General features: G+C 43.8%; 1 protein-coding gene and 1 pseudogene across 6 annotated transcripts in view; one reads left to right on the top strand and one right to left on the bottom strand.

Moving 5' to 3' along the window:
- SLC23A2 (solute carrier family 23 member 2) overlaps nt 1–20,456 on the bottom strand; it is a 138,305-nt gene that overhangs the window by 76,101 nt on the left and 41,748 nt on the right. For 4 of the 6 annotated variants that reach the window (XR_004274143.1, XM_032295491.1, XM_032295492.1 and 1 more), the window contains one exon: nt 1,018–1,274. Coding sequence is in view for 5 of the 6 variants with exons in the window: in XM_032295491.1 (XP_032151382.1) it covers nt 1,018–1,125 (108 nt within the window). In the remaining variant the exon portion in view is untranslated. Of the gene's footprint in view, nt 1–1,017; nt 1,275–5,261; nt 6,501–18,570; nt 19,896–20,456 lie in introns of those variants that run through there. The other 2 variants (XM_032295495.1, XM_032295494.1) reach the window with 2 other exon arrangements.
- Nucleotides 7,975–8,495, top strand: LOC116562949 (annotated as a pseudogene).

The raw sequence follows: 20,456 nt of genomic DNA, 5'->3' as shown, positions 1-20,456 counted from the left end.
CATGCCAATAGTTTCAGATGCAACATTAATAAGAATAACTAATCTGGAAACCAGACGTGGTGGCTCATGCTTATAATCCCAGTGCTTTAGAAGGCTGAGGCAGGAGGATCACTTCAGCCCAGGAGTTCAAGACCAGCCTATGCAACATAGTAAGACCCCCATCCCTACGAAAAGAAGAAAAAATTAGCCAGCTGTAGTAGACTACAGGCTGCACACACTGGTAGTCTCAGCTACTCAGGAGACTGTGATGGGAAGACAGTTTAAGCCTGGGAAGTCAAGGCTGCAATGAGCTTTAAGGACACCACTGCACCCCTGCCTAGGCAACAGAACAAGACCTTGTCTCGAAAAAAGAGAGGAAGAAATCCTCGAACACTATGCTTCCCATTAGCCCCATCTCCAGTATTAAGAGGAAAACGTCTTGAGGCAAGACCTCTCTAAAGAGCATTTTTCAGTTTTTAAACCAACACTTTATAGGCAACTTTATACAAATCAAATCATCATTCCCACATCTGGGATAAAAATGTTCTTACTGAATATAATGAATGTGTGTAATCAGCTTTGTCTGACTGCTATCACTTATTGAGATAAAACTACCTCTATGCCGGACACTGCTGCCATAATACACATGGACAGCGAGGTTCCAAGCAGTAAGTCATTCATCCTCCCACCTTGCAATGTGTGTGATGTTGGGTTGCACATTATTTCCTAAGAGTACATTTTTGAAGATAAAACTAAGCCTTCAACATCCTCCAAGACACAGTAAGCACTGGGCTAGATTTAAAATGTTAACAGCAATGCATGCTTCCTTCCTGGAGTTAATCCCAGCAGATGACTCCAGGCTGAGAGCACAGCTAATACCCAAGAGTTAGCCGAAAGACTATTTCACGTATAAAGTATTTGGTTTGCAAATGCCTTAACCTTCCCTGAAAACATGAGTTTTAAAGCCAATCCTATGTTGATTTCATCTGGAAACTACTTTCAAGAGATTCAAGAAAGGAAGACTGGGAATACGATTACCGGAAGAGTGAAGAAAGCGGGGTGCTTTGCCTCGTCTTCGTATTTGCCTTCCGTTGAACCTCCAGCCTCCATTGATTTGGATGTGGTGTTCTTACCAATACCCATCATTAAGACAAACGAGTAGTTCGCACAGCCGTTGGAGAGCAACTGGAAGTGAAGGCTTATTCAAGCAATGAGCCCAGGATCAGCTGGTTCTTCTAGTGCCTGGAGCTGATTCTCAGGCAGAGATGGGGCCCGCAAATGGCATCTCTTAGCACCTAGAAAAGAAGAGCACAGCCAAATTACCCCAAAGCACAAAAACAATACAGGCCATGCGGTCAGAGTTTCTTGCACAGAAAGAAAGTCATACTACACATTATACCCAAGCATCCAAAAAATACTTTACCTAATTACAGTTTTCAGGCACCTACCCCTTCTTCACTTAATAGTCAACCACTGATTCTGAATTGGCTGCTAGAGAGGGGGACCACCAAATCGAATTATCAAAAATATCACAGTACTAGGGAGAAAAAAAATAGCTAAGGTACTTCTTTGATATGCATATTGTTTCTATCCCATAACCCAGCATTACCTAATAGAACTTTCTGCAATAAGGGAGCTATCATATATCTGTCCTGTCCAACAGAGTCACGTGGCTACTGAGAACCTGAAATGTGCCTAGCGAAAATGAGAAACTGAATTTTAATCGTATCCAATTTTAATCGAAATCTAAATAGCTACTTGTAGTTTGTGGCTACTATACTGGACAATGCAGATACAGCCAATTAACCATGATTAGACAGGCATTAAAATAATTCTAAATTCCCTACATGTGCCCAATTAAAAGCAGGGGAAGATACTCAAAACCAGTGAAAAGAGGAAGCTGCCAGGCACAGTGGCTCATGCCTGTAATCCCAACACTCTGGGAGGCTGAGGGGGGCAGATCACCTGAGGTCAGGAGTTCGAGACCAGCCTAGCCAACATAGAGAAACCCCGTGTCTCCTAAAAATGCACAAATTAGCCGGGCATGGTGACAGGCGCCTGTAATCCCAGCTACTCAGGATGCTGAGGCAGGAGAACTGGTTGAACCTGGCAGGCAGAGGTCTCAGCGAGCCACTGCACTCCAGTCTGGGCAACAAGAATGAAACTCTGTCTCAAAAAGAAAAAAAAAAAAAAGGAGAGGTAAAACGAACCTAGGATTAAATGGCCTTACAGGATTCCAGGAAAAAACCAAAACGTGCTTCAAGTGGGCTAAAATGCCATTAAAAAAAAAAAAAAAAAAAAAGGCAAAACATTCAAAAAGCAATCAAATGACAACACAGACCTAAAAAAAGAAACTCAATCCTCCCAACACACCCCAAAAGGAGGTAAAGTGGCACAAAACAAGAAGGGGCGGGAGTGGGAAATCAATATCAGGAGACCTAAAATGGATCAGACATGCCCAGAGCCTCTGACACTGTTTACTAAAAAAACAGCACAATCCACCAAGGTAAGAGAAAAACCTAAGAAAAAGTCAAACGTAGGAAGGCTCTGGAACAATTCTACGTAGCCAAGTTTCAATGAAGCAGCAGAAAATTCAAGAACTTCCAGCCTCCACTAATTTCAAACAACTGAAGTATGAGGCTTTTTGACTGGGCTTCAAAAATGAGAAGGCATGGGCCGGGTGCAGTGGCCATGACTGTAACGCCAGCAATTTAGGAGGCCGAGGCAGGCAGATCACTTGAGGTCAGGAGTTCGAAACCTGCCTGGCCAACATAGTGAAATCCCATCTCTACCAAAAGAAAAAAATACAAAAATTAGCCAGGTGTGGTGGCGCACACCTGTAATCCCAGCTACTCAGGAGGCTGAGGCAGGAGAATCGCTTGAACCCAGGAGGCAGAGGTTGCAGTGAGCCAAGATTGCGCCACTGCACTACAGCCTGGGTGACAGAGTGAGTGAGACTCTGTCTCAAAAGAAAAAAAAAAAAAAAAAATGACAAGGCACAGAGTAACCCTCTAAGGAATGCCATACGTACAACAAAACATGCCTAGGTATGCCTGAATTTATTTTATAAAGAAAAGATAATGTAAACAGGTAGGGGTAGGAAGGGCAGAGGGCATCCCCTGGTACTCCAATTAGAGCGACATCAGATCTTACCACCAATTATCTTCCCACCAAGAACAAAGAATTTGACAAAGCTGTCCTGCAAATGTGAGAACAGGCCTGCAAGAAGTTTGGAAATACAAGTACAGAACTTGCTGTTCAGGGAACGCTTCATGGGACATTTTGTTCAATAAATACTTTGGATGAGCCAGGGGGAAAATTAAATGTGAAGAAATAAAGAAGAGAAAGAATTATACTAATTTTAGAGTTCAGCAATCAGAGGGCAAGAAAGGAAAACAAAAGAAACCGCTGCCAGAACATGAAGTTCCATGAGGGGAATACAGAGAGCTAGGTACATACATCAAATGCTTTGGGTGGTCGTGCTTGTTTGCATATTCATGCACATTTTGCATTTTCATTCACATGCTATCCATGTTCATTTAAAGTAGTGGTTCTCAACCCAGAGTAATTTTGCCCTCCAAGGGACATCTGGCAACGTCTGGAGATGTCTTTGGCCATCACAACTCGGGGAGAGCTACTAACATCTAGTAGGCAGAGGCCAGGGTGCTGCTGAGCATCTTACAATGCATAGGACAGATCCCACACCAAGATATCAGGAGGGCTGAGACTGAGAAATCTTGGTTTAAAGACACTACCCTCCTCCCACATGTGCCATGTTGATCCCACATGTGCCATGTTGAACCTAAGAATGAGATCAGGTACTCCAAGGGATACACTCAGCAGTTGGAGGAGCAGGAACATGCATAGAGCAGAGAGTAAAGCCCAGAGAGAAGATCATCTATGGGACTTACTCCAGTTTGGTCATTATAAGAAGAATTTTCTGGCTGGGCACGGTGGCTTGTGCCTCTAACCCCCGCATTTTGGGTGGCTGAGGTGGGCAGATCCCAAGGTCAGATTGAGACCATCCTGGCCAACATGGTGAAACCCCATCTCTACTAAAAATCAAAATTTAGCTGGGCGTGGTGGTGCATGCCTGTAATCCCAGCTACTTGGGAGGCTGAGGCAGGTGAATCACTTAAACCCGAAAGGCAGAGGTTGCAGCCCCCACAGGTCCTAACTCATTCATCACAACCCTATGGTTGAAGAAAGATATGAAACTCTACTGCAGGGATCACTACAACACTGCCAAGTCTGACAGTCCTTAATATATAAAATCTGTGCAAGTGGGTAATTTTTCAGAAATGTTGCCATGCATAGATTCGTGAGTTTTTCATGTCTGCTGGCAAGCACAGAGCCTCTTTTGTGGTTTAGCCCCTTATGTCCTTTGCCTATTTTCTATAATGTTTACAAAGCTTTATTATAAGGATGTTAATCCTTTAAATCTTTGTTGTATCTGATGCAAACATTTTATCCCTGCTTTTTGTTTATGAATTTGGGGGGTGACCTTTGAGCTGCCAGAGTTGTCATCATGTTTGTGGAGCCACATCCATCAGCCTTCTACATTGTGATTTAGCCACTGCCACCCATCATCTTCCCAAGATCTATAAAAAACCCAGAGTGAACATGAACACACCCAAAAATAAAATTTGCCTGAAGGAGTCACAATAGATCTCTACCTTGAGACCACTAGAAGTTTATTTTTTCAGAAGATAAAACAGGCAAAGAGGATACTGATATACTGGTAGATTTTTACACGGCCACTTGCCATATAGTCATATTCCAAGGGGCCCATAAGCGCTTTGTCCCATATCTAGCATATCAGCAGAGCTTTCAAATCATCCTTATCTATATCAACTTCAGGGAAAAAGAAGGGACATTTTTTCTTCTTTTTTTTTTTTTAATTTTATTTCTTTTTCATTCACCTAATACACTTATTTTTTTTCTTAAAGAGAAAAAAAGGTCTCATTATGCTGCCCAGGCTGGACTCAAAATCCTGGCCTCATGCGATCCTCTTGGCTCAGCCTCTCAAGTAGCTGGGACTACAGGTGCAACCCACCACGCCTGGCTAAGGAAACTAACAGGACTTTTTAAAGCAGAATAAATTTACTCTCCTAGGGTAAGTTCAACTTGGTGTTCCAGACATGAACATCCATTGCAGCAGGAAACCCCTCCCCACCATCCCCAGCACTAGGAACATACAGGGATGGTTCCATCCGACAAGAATACCTTCCAGCAAGTACTCACAAGTTATAGTGGGGGAACCACCCATGCTCTTCGCTCACCTCTTCCAGAGTAGTACCTGGACGATCCTGAAGTCTTAGACCTGAAGAGCACAGGAGAGGCTCAGAAAGCACAGAGCAGTGATGTTCTGAGAAAAGTGTCGGGGAAGAGGGCTGCAAGGCTCAGGAAGAGGGGAACACATTTCATCAGGGACAGTACATGGGGGAAAAAGGAAGAAGGGGGGAATGCTGAACAAAGAAATGTGTCCTTGAACACTGCCGTAAAAAGCCCAAAAGGACAGAGCATTCCACACCCAGTGCACAAGGATGATGCAGACACTCTCAAGGTCGGAAAGAATGCGACAGCCCGAGATCAGAGGGTTTATCCACACAGGATGAGCGTGGTGTGCATAAATGCCAAGGTCCAGCAGCAAAATGCAACAGATAGAGGGGAGAAGTGAGGGAAGAATGGAATTTAACACCTGTATAAAAACAAGAAGCAAAATCTCCCTGGGAATCTGACACTGGGGAAAGTGTGCCAACCTGTGGTCCCTCATTGCCCCTCTTCCTACCCCTTGCAAAAGAGAGAAGGAGAACCAGGAAATCCACTCACCATCTTGAACTTAATACACGACAGTAGGAAAGGAGGAGCTGAGGGATGAAAAATCATGACGGTAGCGGCAATGACAGTAAGAACTGCAGTTTTCCAGTTGCTAAGTGTCTGTGTGTGCCAGGCACATCTCTGACCTCTTATTAAATAAATGAGTTATTTCTGGCCAGTAGGCATAGTATTATTTGGTTTGCAAGAAACTCTACAAAAGTAGAAACTGAGCTTCAGAGAAGTAAAATAACTTGGCAAAGGATACACAGCTATAAGCTGCAGAACAGGATTCAAACTTGAATCAGTAATTTGAACCTGCTTTATACTGTTTATATAAGCAAGACATAAAACTGTCCTTTAAGTGCTCAGCTTACAGCTATTCTCCCTGGCCAAACATAGCCAAGGCCAGCTGGCCTGTACATACTCCCTCTGTGAGACTTGCTGCTGATTTCTGGCCTCCTTGTGATTTTCGAGGGGGCACTGAGGGGCAGGGACCACCTTCAAGCTCCTTTTCCAGGGCTGATATCCACCCTCCTCGGACTAGGAACTCTCTACCCTGTGCAATTCTAGTCACCTGCGTGGCTGCTCCCTAGCACATGTCACCACAGTCACTCATCAACATCACAATTGCCATTTAACTCTGATTCTCATTCCATCTTTTTTTTTATGAGATAGGATCTCACACTGTTGCTTAAGCTGGAGTGTAGTGGCACAATCACAGTTCACTGCAGCCTCGACTTCCCGGGCTCAGGCGATCCTCCCAACCTCAGCCTCCTGAGTAGCTAGGACTACAGGCATGTACTACCATACCCAGCTAGTTTTTGTAAAGATGAGGTTTCACAATGTTGCCCAGGCTGGTCTTGAACTCCTAAGCTCAAGCAGTCTCCTGCCTCAGCCTCCCAAAGTGCAGAGATTACAAGCATGAGCCACCGAGCCTGGCCCTCATTTCACCTTTTTTATTTTTATTTTTTGAGATGGAGTTTTGCTATTGTTGCCCAGGCTGGAGTCCAATGGCACAATCTCAGCTCACCACAACCTTCACCTCCTGGGTTCAAGCAATTACGCTGCCTCAGCCTCCTGAGTAGCTGGGATTACAGGCATGTGCCACCATACCTGCTAATTTTGTATTTTTAGTAGATATGGGGTTTCTCCATGTTGGTCAGGCTGGTTTCAAACTCCTGACCTCAGGTGATCCACCTGCCTCAGCCTCCCAAAGTGCTGGGATTACAGGTGTGAGCCACTGCTCCGGGCCCCTCGTTCCATCTTGATGGCTCTAAACACCTGTCCAAATGGTAAGTAGCAAGATGCTTCAACAGAAAATTACCATGCTCTTTGATGGCTTCCTAATTTAGAGTGACACCCAAATTCCTTCACAAGAGATGACTATGGGCCTATCCGGGCCCTCTTTACCAGTCCCTCGTAGCCCCTACTGTGGTCACTCACAGACCTCTCCTATCTCTCAGGACTCTGCTCATGCCATCCCTTCAAAACGAGCCTCCTTCACCTCACCCCTTCTCACTGGGTGACTCCCATCAATACTTCCTCTGATTACCACCTCATCATGGTGTCAGAGGACCATGCGGAGGGCCAAGTGTGATGGCTCACATCTGTAATCCTAACATTTTGGGAGGCCCAGGCAGAAGGACTGCTTGAGGTCAGGACTTTGAGACCAACCTGGGCAACATAGGAAGACTCCATCTGTACAAAAAAAATATTAAAGTAAAATTTTAAAAGATGATTGTAATAAAGCAAGATCACATATGTCTGTCTGCCCAGCCAGACAGCTGTGGGAAACAAACAGTATCATATCACAGCCTCACCGTCTTAACCTCCACCCCTGGTGCTGAACTTAGCACGTATATTAAAGGTTATCCAAAGTCTGTGGATTGACAAATGATGTTTTTTTAAAGGCATGTGGTATAACGTAAGAGTGGTTCTCTTTAATAATCTTACTACATCAAAACTATCTGTGACACAGCAGACACACTGACGTCAGAAACAAGTCAGGGGTGTCAACGTCACCACCGTCAATGGTTGATGGACGCCAACGGAGAAGGATGAAGGAGGTATTGGAAAAGTCCAAGTTATAACTATAGCAAAAGATATGAAAAACCTCAGGGAGAGTGAGGTGGCTGAGTTGGTTGGTGGCGGTGGTCATGTGGCAGCGGTCGTGTGGCAGATGCAGAGATGTAGATCTTTGTGAGGACCCTCACAGGCAAGACCATCACCCTTGAGGTCGAGTCCATTGACACCATTGAGAATGTCGAAGCCAAAATTCAAGACAAGGAGGGTATCCCACCTGACCAGCAGCGTCTGATCCTTGCTGGTAAACAGCTGGAAGATGGCCACGCTCTCTCAGACTGCAACATCCAGAAACAGTCCACCCTGCACCTGGTGCTGCACCTGTGAGGTGCCATTATTGAGCCTTCCCTCCGCCAGCTTGCCCAGAAATACAGCTGCCACAAGATGATCCGCCCCAAGCGCTATGCTTGCCTGCACCCCCATGCTGTCAACCCCCATGCAAGAAGCAGTGTGGCCACACCAACAACCTGCGCCCCGAGAAGAAGGACAAATAAGCCTCTACCTTCCTTGAAGGGCAGCCTCCTGCCCAGGCCCCATGGCCCTGGAGCCTCAATAAAGTGTCCCTTTGGTTGACTGGAGCAGCAAAAAAAAAAAAAAAAAAAAAAAAAAAAAAACCACCTCAGAGAATCTACAATTAGATAGCGAGTTACAACACACACAAGCAAGCCTCTTTCTATGTGATTGAATCAAACATTTCCCAAATGCCAGCGACAAGCATCTGTATCAGAAGCTGGCTAGCCACCACCTGGCCTGTTTTTGTTTTTATGTATTTAAAGGATTGTGGACAACAGCAAAGAAGAACATGTGACCGAGATCACCTGGCCCCTAAAACCGAAGACATTTACAGAAACGTTCGCCCATGCCTGACAACAACAGGATGAAGGAATCCTGCTCACCACAGCAAAAACAATGTTATATATTTAATAAATGTAATAAAAATATGTGTGACCTTCAAGAAGAAAACTATAAAATACTACTGAGGGACATAAAGATTTGAGTAATCAGAGAAACAGATGATACTCTTCGATAGAAAAGGTACTGTAAGAATATTCATTTCTAATTAATAATCTATACGGATTTAATAAAAATCCATTAATAGCCCCCCAAGGGGTCAGGGGAGCTTGCTAAAAATCCCTCTAGAATAATAAGCAAGGGCTGGGCGTGGTGGCTCATGCCTCTAATCCTAACACTTTTGGGAGGCCGAGGCAGGTGGATTACCTCAGCTCCGGAGGTCGAGACCAGCCTGGGTAGCAAGGCAAAACCCTGTCTCTACCAAAAATACAAAACATTAACTGGGTGTGGTGGTGTGTGCCTGTGGTCTCAGCTACTCGGGAGGCTGAGGTGAATCACTTGTGCCTGGGAGGTGCACATTTAAGGTCTACATTTGAACATTGTTAAGAACGCACAGAAATACTTAGTGACATGGAAATACGTTCACCCTGTTATGTCTGTGCTATTTTTCAACTTGCTTTTTACATAACACAGGGTGAACATCTTTCCATGAAGTGAAACAAGCTAGCCACAGAAGCACAAATACTGCATTATTCCACTTATGTGAGGCATCTAAAATAGTCAAATGCAGAAGCAGAGTAGGATGGTGAATGCCAGGGACTTGGGGAAGAGGTCAATGGAGAACTGCTATTCAACAGTTAAAAGTTTTAGGTTGCCAGGTACGGTGGCTCACACTTGTAATCCCGGCACTTCGGGAAACCACAGCAGGCAGATAGCCTGAGATCGGGAGTTCAAGACCAGCTTGAACAACATGATGAAACCCCGTCTCTACTAAAAATACAAAAATTAGTTCGGCATGGTGGCACACACCTGTAATCCCAACTACTTGGGAGGCTGAGGCATAAGAATCACTTAAACCCATGAGGCAGAGGTTGCCGTAAGCCAAGATGGCACCACTACACTCCAGCCTGGGCAACAAGCAAGACTCTGTCTCCAAAAAAAGCAAAAGTTTCAGTTACACAACATGAGCAAATTCTAGAGATCTGCTGGACCAAACTGTGCTTATAATTAACAATGCTACAGTCGGGCGTGGTGGCTCACGCATGCCTATAATTTTAGCACTTTGAGAGGCTAAGAGTGGGAGAATTGCTTGAGGCCAAGAGTTCAAGTTCAGCCTAGGCAACATAGTAAGATTCTAACACTAGAAAAAATTAAAACTTAAAAATTAGCCAGAAATAAAAGAAAACAAAAACCACATTATACACTTAAAAAGTTGTTGGCCAGGCAAAGAAGCTCACCCCTGTAATCCTAGCACTTTGGGAGGCCGAGGCGGGAGGATCACTTCAGGTCAGGAGTTCGAGATCAGCTTGGCCAACATGGCGAAACCCCATCACTACTAAAAATTAAAAAATTAGCCAGGTGTGGTGAAGCATGCCTGTGATCCCAGCTACTTGGAAGGCTGAGGCAGAAGAAACGCATGAATCCAGGAGGTGGAGGTTGCAGTCACTGCACTCCAGCCTGGGTGATAGACTCCGGGATTGGAGCGGGAGGAGTCGTTAATAAGGCAGATCTCATGTTAAATGTTCTTATCACAATAAAAATAACAAAAATAAAAAGAATGGTAGAAGATACTACTTTCCTTGAGTGAAAAAAAAGTTCTTTCATAAGTAAAAAGAATTAAAGGCAGCATATACAATGAAAAAGATAGTAGGTACAGCATTCACCCACTGTGCATGTGTATAGTATGTGGCCATGTGTACACACACCAAAATGTTAGGTGATAGAAACACAAATGACTTATTTTCCTCTTTTAACTCCTCTATATTTTCCAAACTAGCTTAACAACAAAAGATGGGTCCACTTTCTCCCCTAAGAGTCTCGTGATGTCCACATTACCACCAGTTCTTCCTTACTGCTCAGACACAAGTTCAGGGGAAAGGTGGGTTCCCCTTACAGCATCTACCCCCTTTACAATGTAATACAAACAAAGAAATTCAGTCCTTTCTGTTGTGAGCTCAGGATACAGCAGTGTGGAATAATGTCCTCATGTTTAAAGTTCTAAAATAACTCTGGGTTTCGGAAGACAGTGGAGAAAAGCCAAGGTTCTACAAATTACATTTGACATCTAGATTTTTTAAAGCTCCCTGCAGCCGAAGTTAAAAATCACTACCTTAGAGCAAGCAGGAAATCACTAGAGTCTCAAAAAGAAAAAAGGCACCTCGAAATAAATGTAAACCTGACAGAGGAAAAAAATCAGCAATCTGGACAATTCTATTATGTGGAAGTAGAAAAGTAAAATAAGCAAGCAGAAAATCACTACAATCTCAAAAAAAAAAAAAAGTCACCTCGAAATAAATGCAAACCTGACAGAGAAAAAAAAATCAGTAATCTAGAAAATTCTATTATGTGGAAGTAGAAAAGTAAAATAAAATATTTGGATCTTTAACAGATCTTTCAATTCCCTGAGAAATGAATCACTAGCTCTCCAGCCACTAAGAATCATGCACAAATGACAACAGCTTTCAATCAGTATTTGTTTCATCAGCTATTCAGCCGGTAATGATTTCTTTTGAACTTCATTTTATCTGACCATTTTTCCCTGTCCAGGAAACAGAGTCACCCCTCTCACTGTGGCTTAGCAGAGCCATCTGAAGGAGAAATGTGATGGCACCAAAGTTTTTAGGGCTGAGCTATTCCTGGAGTTAAATACCAACATTTTGTGTGTTTCTTAAAAGAGCCACCAAATACTAAGAAAAACCTGTCCTTTCATGATCAGCATATAACATACAAAGCCTCCAATGGCTGAATGAATTACCACTAAGAGTCTTCCCAAAAAGTAGAATACCCCGATGTAAAATTCATCTTTAAGGCTGGGCACAGTGACTCATGCCTATAATCCCAACGCTTTGGGAGGCCTAGGTGAGAGAATTGTTTGAGGCCAAGAGTTCAAGACCATCCTGGGCAACATAGCGAGACTCTGACTCTACAAAAAATAAAAAATAAAATTCATCTTTATATTCCCAGCTCTTACGACAGAACAGACAGATGCTCTTTACAAGGAAGTACACAAGGGTAAAGGGGAAAGATAGATGCTCGGTAAATGCTAATGAAATTTACATTTACTCCAAGTGGATGGCACTGAATAAATACTACACCAGAAATATAAATCCATAGCAAATCCATCATTTGCTCTAGACATAAAAACCTACAGTTCTCCAAAAGGAATACTAGAGAGAGAAACAGCCAGAATAAGAATCAGTGGCTCATGTGCTTAAGACTCACTTGGGAAGCCTTATTTAAAATGCAGATTTCTGGGCCAGGCACAGTGGATCACACCTGTAATCCTAGCACTTTGGGATGCTAAGGCAGGCGGCTCGCTTGAGCCCAGGAATTCAAGACCAGCCTGGGCAACATGACAAAATGCCATCTCTACCAAAATGTAGAAAAATTAGCCAGGCATGGTGATGCACGCCTGCAGTCCCAGCTATTTAGGAGACTAAGGTGGGAGGATGGCTTGAGCTCTGGAGGTAGAGGTTGCAGTGAACTGAGACTACACGACTGTACTCCAGCCTGGGCAACAGAGCCAGACTCTGTCTCAAAAAAAAAAAAAAAAAAAAAAAAAAAAAAAAAAAAAAAAAAAATTCTTTCACACAAATACACGTAAGACAAAAATTCAACACTGTTTTATTCATAACAGCCCCAAACTGGAAACATCCGAAGAGCCGTCAAGATGTGGACGGATAAGCAAACCATGGTGGGTCCATCAGAAGGAACACTAGTCAGGAACAAACTGGAGAGCAACTACTGATGTGCCTGACAGCACGGAGGAGTCGCACAGACGTTTCATTGAGTTAAAGCAGTCAGACAAAAGGCAGGAAGCCTGAGTCTAAAAGACAAAACCCTGCTATAGTGACAGGAAGCAGAGAGTGGTTACCTAGGGCAGCAATGGAGGGAGGGGCTCCCCAGGGAAAGGAGTGATAAAAATCTGTTTTGACTGTGATTCTGATGGCTCCATTTGGATGTGTATCTACTTACTGTATGTAAATACTATCGTAATAAAATTGACTTTAGAAGACTAAAAGAATTCAAAAACCCCTGTAATCCTGCCAATTTAAAAAACGTCCCCTCCTCAAATTCTAATCCTGTAGACCTACCTTGGGGGATTGGGAACCTATATTTTTAACAAGTGCACAAAAATTCTCATGCTAACAGTCCTCAGATCACCCATACCTTGGGAAAGGCAGTCCTGGCTGGGAGAAAGCTATTGTCTCCACTTCTTTAAATTGACCCAGACAGGGGAAGAGTATGACTAAGAAGGAAGACTTTGGGATAAGGACACTCAAAACCTCAACCTGCCAAGTGCTACTTTGGTTCTCACCAAGATACAAACAAGAGCTTTCAGGGCCAGCCAGGTTCAATGATAAAGCACATTCCAAAACCCAATCCATGGCTCTGCTTAAATCCCATAAGGGGATTATAGTCAAACTGTGGCTGCTCCATTAAGTTCTGTTAAATGCTAACATTTGACCTAAATCCTTTAATCCAAGTCAAAAAAGATTGTTGGAACAAGTATCTTCAGCTTGTAGGTGTAGTGAGGTCTGGTTTTGAATGAAACGCTTGGAATTCTCAACAAAACAAAACAAAACCCTCAACTTGTATATGATCAACCGCCTTTGAATGAAATGACTGAACTGGTTACCTAATACACAGAGTCCGACTTCAGGGAGTTTCAATTCGGATGCTGATCCTACCTATACTTATTCCATTTAAAGCTCTAAAGCAGCAACAAATGAACTTGTAAGCAGTGGTAATTATTTGATCTTGTGATGACAACTATGTCATCATAGCATATGACTAAATAAAAGAACAATCATTCTGTAGTCTTCTCCAAAATGCTGCAGGAACTCTTGCCCTTATTTTTCTTTTCTTTTTTCTTTTTTTTTTTTTTTTGAGACAGAGTCTGGCTCTAGCATCCAGGTTGGAGTGCAGTGGAGCAATTGCAGTTCACTGCAACCTCCACCTCCTGGGCTCAAGCCAACCTCCCACCTCAGCCTCCTGGGCAGCTGTGACCACACACATGCACCACTATCCCCAGCTAATGTTTGTACTTTTTATAGAGACAGGGTCTCACTTGTTGCCCAGACTGGTCTCAAACTCCTGAGCTCAAGCAATTCACCTACCTCGACCTCCCAAAGTGCTGGGATCACAGGCCTGAGCCACCATGCCAAGCCAGTACTCATTTTTCATACAAGTCAGTATCTACTACTGGGTCATGAAGTTAAATTAGTGGATCTTGACCAGAATTTTTAAAACAATGGCATTTGACAGAACAAAAACCTTCAGAGCATGTCTCAAAAGACAGGGGTGTCAAGGTAAAATGCTTCACACTGCGGGTCAGGGGAAAAGAGTCTGGAAGTCACTGATGTAAAAGCTCTGCACACTGACAAGAAAGGCATGTTCCAGGTGCCCAACTTAAATCAGATTGTTTAGTGACCTTAAACTAACATGCACATGGAAATATTGTGCCAAAGTGAGAAAGTGGTACCAGACAATGGCACTGATGACAAAATATCACATTCCCCTGCCACAATGATGGAGAGAGTACCCAGAATCACAGCACCAGGGTAGCTTTATAATTAATTACAATAATCTACCAGAGCCCTAAACCAAACTACCTCCAATGACTGCAATGGAATGAAATCTCCTTTGCACCCTAATGTGCCATCTCAGCCTTCTGTCACTATCTTGGTTTGTAGATTTGGTTCTTTAAAAGAATTGAAAATGTTTTAAAAGAAGCCAGATAAAACCTGGATTTCTGAGAGGGAACCATCTCAGAAACCAGTTTCCATCTGTAGCGAGTACCAGGAGTAATGATCCCTTAGAGGCCACTCCCAGGGCCCCAAAAGGGGTCCTGACAGCAGCAACCCTGCTCTGACAGAAGAAAAAGGGTCCCTGGGCAAACATTGTACTAGTTAGGACTCATCTAAAAATGGGTTCTCAGATCCTCACCAGTGGGCCAGAGGGGATGCAAAACCACCGGATAAACATAGGAAATTTTCCTGAAACATCCATGGGGTGACTTGGGTGGGGAGGATCATTCCTAACTGACAGCAAATAGTTTATGGCGCATAAAGTAAAATGGACGACTGACAGAATGAAACAAGATGTTGAAGAACGGGCTCTGCCTGCAGAAGATCCCTTCAGTTTTTCCCAAAGACTTGGTCCCAGAAGCACTGGTGCAGACGAGCTCTGGTCCCCAGGTGAAATGCTAAATCCTAAAGAAGCTCCTAAATCCAGCCCGAGACACGTCATTTTGCTGACATCGAATTACACATGAGCCATGAGAGGTGATGGTCATGGTGTCTAGGTGACAAGCCAATAACTCATTTGACTGCTTGTTTAGAAGATCGATGGAGTCTGAGACAGTAAAATGTCAAAGTGGTGGATGTTTTGTTTGTTTGGGGGCTTTAAGATACAAAGTCATCCACAATCTTTCTTTTTCTAACCTAATGCTATAGCAAACAGATGCTACAGGGCCTGCTATCCCTGGTATCTTTCAGCAGAAGCTTTCTTTCCAAAACTTTATTTAAATAAAATTATAACAAGACCATCTTAAGCCTCATCATCCTGGTCATTTCTCCTCGGTGCCAGGTGCTGCCCACACTGACCTCCAGAGTTCTGAGGTCTGGGCTCAAGAGGCCTACTCCTCCAAGGAGCACTCCTGGGTTAGCTGTCCTTCTGTGTTTCCATGGTTCCCAGCTTCCTGTCTGCTCCCCACCAGAATGAGATGGCAGCAGGGACACAGTGTCCAATGCATAAAAGGCATTCAAATATTTGGGGAATCCCTGACTCATTCAGGGAAATCTTGTGGTTGGGACATGAAAGGAGAAAGGGAGGGGCAGTATGGCAAAAAGTTCAACCTGCATGACAAAATTAAAATCTGAATGTGTATTTTAGCAAACTAAAGCAGAACAAAAACGAGTTTTATTGCATTTATTTCTACTACGTCGCTGGACGCAGTGGCTCACGCCTGTAATCCCAGCACTTTGGGAGGCCAAGGTGGGCAGATCATGAGGTCAGGTGCTTGAGACCTGCCTGGCCAACATGGTGAAACCCCATCTCGATTAAAAACACAAAAAATTAGCCAGGCTTGGTGGTGCACACCTGTAATTCTAGCTACTTGGGAGGCTGAGGCAGGAGAATCGCTTGAACCCAAGAGGCAGAAGTTGTCTTAAGTGGAGATCACGCCATTGCACTCCAACCAGAACAACAGAGCAAGACTCTGTCTCAAAAAGAAAACCAAAAAAAGAAAAGAAAAGAAAAGAAAAATTTTAAATATTTCTACCACGTGATTTAACACACATGGTGTTTTTTATTTAAACACTATTGAAACTGTATTAACCAATCATCACAGGAGCCACTGAAAAGCTAATTTTATACAGAATTTTAACAAGATAAAAACATGTGCATAATGAACTATCAAGTCCCAGAAACAAACATGATTTCACTTAACCCTTACAATTCTGGGAGGGGTTGTTATTCTCTTCATTTCACAGATGAGAAACGGGGGCACAGAGAGGTTGATTTATCTCTGCACAAAAGCTCAGGGCCAATATTGTAGGTCCAACAATCGCTCTGAAAAGACAAACATTGCTCGTGTTACCTTCCAAGCTAAGAGAAGAAGACGCCGAAGAAAAGGCCAAAAGACCAGAAAAGGCCTGAGAAGGTCTTATCTAAAGGTCATTCCGAAGGGAGCCGAGGAAAACTTGTGAGTTACTTTCAGGGAATAGAAAGAATGCTTTCTTCTCTTCCAGGTCTCCAGATGGCCTTCTCATTTGATGCTCCCCCTGAGAGCTCAGGTAACTTCCAGGAGATGGCTCTGCCCTGCTGATTCAGTCCCATTGTATCTGGGCTGCCTGCTCCATCCTCTTTCCAGCATAGCCCCTGAAGAGGAAGCCTCAGCAGGACACTTGGTCACCTCCAGCTACTGTTGCCAGAGCTGCCCTGCTGGGAGAAGCATGTCAAATAACTGCTCACCCACTCGCCTCAAGCTCAAAGAACTCACCAGATCTCTCCCTCATCTGCTCTTCAGACCACATCATTTCCCAAGGGCCAAAGCCAAATTTCCTTTTTTCACCTACAGAGAAAGGTCCAGCTCCACTTTGCCCGTATTTCCTAACTGCCCAATTATGCCTGCTCGGTTTTGCTGGACTTCACCCATCGATTCAGTCCTCTCAACACCACCCACTTTCCCGTCTCATCTGGAAGACATTCCAGTTTCGAGTCTCTTTTGCAGTATCATTTCTCTCCACCACACCCCACCCTTTCTGGCCCCCTAGTCCAGTACACAAGAGTTCCTCTTCCCTGCAGACTCTCCCAAGGAAAAGGGAGCTCTGAAATTTCACCTGCTCTGTTGGATTACCTAACGGCTGAAGAGTAGGTTTGCCTAAAATGCACTGTGATTATCTGGGGCTGGGACACTAACTCTTCCCCAGGTTACCACCACGCACATGGTGATCAAAATCATTGCAAAGCTTTTCCCTGATCTTCAATAAATGGGAGGCTTTAAACATTGCATGCCTGCATGTTATACATTTTTTTTCCCTGCAAAGGAGTGTGTTCTTCCTAAACAATTCATTAAAAATATATCCATTAAATACAGAGACCGCAATCACTTAGAATTTTATGCTACAGATGTCTTGCTTTTTTTCTGGTGTCTGAACCTGACATTTTAATAACCCAAAGACCTGAAAAGAATTAAAAATATATCTGCACTCAGCTATAACAGACTCTAGCTCCCCATGAAGTTTGTTTCACTTAGACTCCTTTTTGGTTGCATACTTTTCATCAAGCTCTTGAAACTCTACACAGAAGGAAAACATAGGTTGGGCGCAGTGTCTAACACCTGTGATATCTGCACTTTGGGAGGCCAAGGCGGGTGGATCACCTGAAGTCAGGAGTTCGAAACCAGCCTGGCCAACATGGCGAAACCCCGTCTCTATTAAAAACACAAAAAAATTAGCCAGGTGTGGGGGCAGGTGCCTGTCATCCCAGCTATTTGGGAGGCTGAGGTGGGAGAATTGCTTGAACCTGGGAGGCGGAGGTTGCAGTGAGCTGAGATGATGCCATTGCACTCCAGCCTGGGTGACAGAGCGAGACTCCATCTCAAAAAACAAAAAGGAAAACATAAAAGAACACACAGAACTTTGGCAGTCCTGGCACTGGACTGGATCCTGAAAATTAATAATTTACTTACATATATTTTAATTTTATTTACTCTGACAAGTAAACAAGCACCTGAAAAACACAGAAATTTCCCTTGCTGCAGATCAAGTTTTTATTGTTATCTTCTCTCACATACCTAATTAAGGGTATTGCCTTCTAAGAATTGCATAAATGTTAATGTTCAGTTTTTGACATTTAAATTATGTCTGATGGCACTAAGAAACTCTAGAGATTTTCTAGCAATGCAGCTGCAACCAAACTGGGGGCTTCTCACCCACCTACACAGGCACAGTTAGTCTCACACACACACACACACACACACACACACACACACACACACACAGAAACAGCTATTTATGCAGAAAATCAGAAACATCACCAGAGATACAAACACTCAAGATACTCACATGGAAACAGATACATAGACCCGAATACACAGACACAAACAGATATTAATCAATCTGTGTATCCTAACAACTCATTCCCCAAAGCAGAACCACCAAATGGCCTTACCTTCAGAGTGAACCCCCAGCCTTCCACAGAAATGTCCTCTAATCAGTGCCTCACCCACCACTTCTGTGCTGGTGTCTGTGAAACACTGTGACTGTCCTGGTACTCAGCATGAGATGCTCTCAGGTGCTGAAGGAATTTCAGCTTTTATAACCCTCTCAGGCTAGCCAAAATTGTATAACCACACCACCTCATTAGAAATGCTATTTGTGTTTCACAACAGCCACCACCTGGTTACAAACAGTTACTGCATGCTTCTAATATGGTCTCCTTAACATCGATCTGTAGCAGGTTTCTCCATGCAGGCTGGATAGTCTACTGTAGAAACCAATCAGCTGCTGAGAATATACGTCACAAACCTATACTAAGAAGGAAAATTGAAACCTATCTTTGTAAGCCCTGCAGTTAAGATGAATAAGTCCACCCATGCTGCTTCCAGCTCGATGAAAGGGGGAATTAATTTTACTCTCTGGTAAGTTTCCATTTCCCCAGTCAGGGCCCAAAGACAATTGTCTTCAAAGCTCAAAACATTTCAGATCTCAAGGTAGGAGCTCATCATTAAAAGGTAAGCAAAGCCAACCAATAACTGTCACATTGAAGAGCTGACTGCTGGGGTCCAGTTCAACATGGCATCTAGCGTGCAGGACCCCACTGAATCCTACTGAACAGTGGAAGTACCCATGAAGACAAATGTGGTGAATGCACACTGACAGTCTAACATCAGGACTAGGGAAGAAGCCACACCTGTGGCCAGACTTTGCCCTTCCAGTCCTGACTCCAGGCCAGGGCCTGCCAGGAACCTGGGCAGTGGGCACCCTCTGCCCTATGGAATATGCAAATACCTGCCTACATCTCCCTAATACCAGACTGCCCTTCCCAAATCCAGACTGGGAACTTGAGGCTCAGAATGCAAACAGCCAGGCAGAAGGGGCATCTTAGAGGATGGGAGTCCCTGAGATAAAGACAGAAAAAGAACCAGGACTATTCCTGGAGAAAAGCAGCTATAGGCATTCCTCATTCACGGAAACTTTGAGGAGCTCGGCAGTGAGGTAAAAGGATGACATCACCCGACCAGAAGGGACACCTTAATAGAAACTGGGGAGAAGGTTGGGAGCCAGGTGCTTCGACGGCTCAGGGCAGGAGACCCCCCACCACAAGTGCTTAGAACACAGGTCTGCACATGACACCTCCAACCCATCAGGTCAGCACGCCTAGGGGAGCCGAGAACTGTATTCAGGACATGCTGTGAAGACCCTAACATCAGAGAGGATTTGTTGCAGGAGCCAAAAGAAAATTTCAAAAAAAAAAAAAAAGACAGTTGGAATAAAGGAGGAAAGAATTTTTTCAAGTTGGATTTTTTTTAAAGTAAACAAGATTGACAATTATATGAAGAAAATGGATCAAGAACAAAAACAAGAAGCTAGAGTGGGGAAGAACTACAGGGAAATAAAGAACTAGCATTAATTCAGAAGCAAGCAAGAGAAATGGCATCACCAAAGACAAGGAGGTAGGTGACAGCCCTGAGAAACTCTGAGACAAGGAAAAGTACAGAAAGGCTAAGGCAGTTCCGAGACAGAGCTGGACAGGAAAAAGCAAAGAGTAAGGCCAAGCCGTGACTCATCAGTGCCTCTCAACCAGACTTAGAAACAAAAGGAGCAATGAAGCCAGCTGTGCTGTACGATTCCATTTACACAAAACCTCCAGAGTAGGCAAATCCACAGAGACAGAAAGTTCATCAACGGCTGCCTGGGGCTGGGGTAGGAATGGGAGTGACTATTCATGGGTTTCAGGATTCTTTGCAGGTTGAAAAAAGTGCTAAAATTGTATTGTGGTCATGACTGCCCAGCTTTGTGAGTAACTGTGTACTAAAAACCACTGAATTGTGTATC

Source organism: Sapajus apella, unplaced genomic scaffold (assembly GCF_009761245.1).
Source record: "Sapajus apella isolate SASKATOON/1434 unplaced genomic scaffold, GSC_monkey_1.0 scaffold33, whole genome shotgun sequence".
NCBI lineage: Eukaryota > Metazoa > Chordata > Mammalia > Primates > Cebidae > Sapajus > Sapajus apella.
This window is presented reverse-complemented; position numbering and strand designations above follow the sequence as displayed.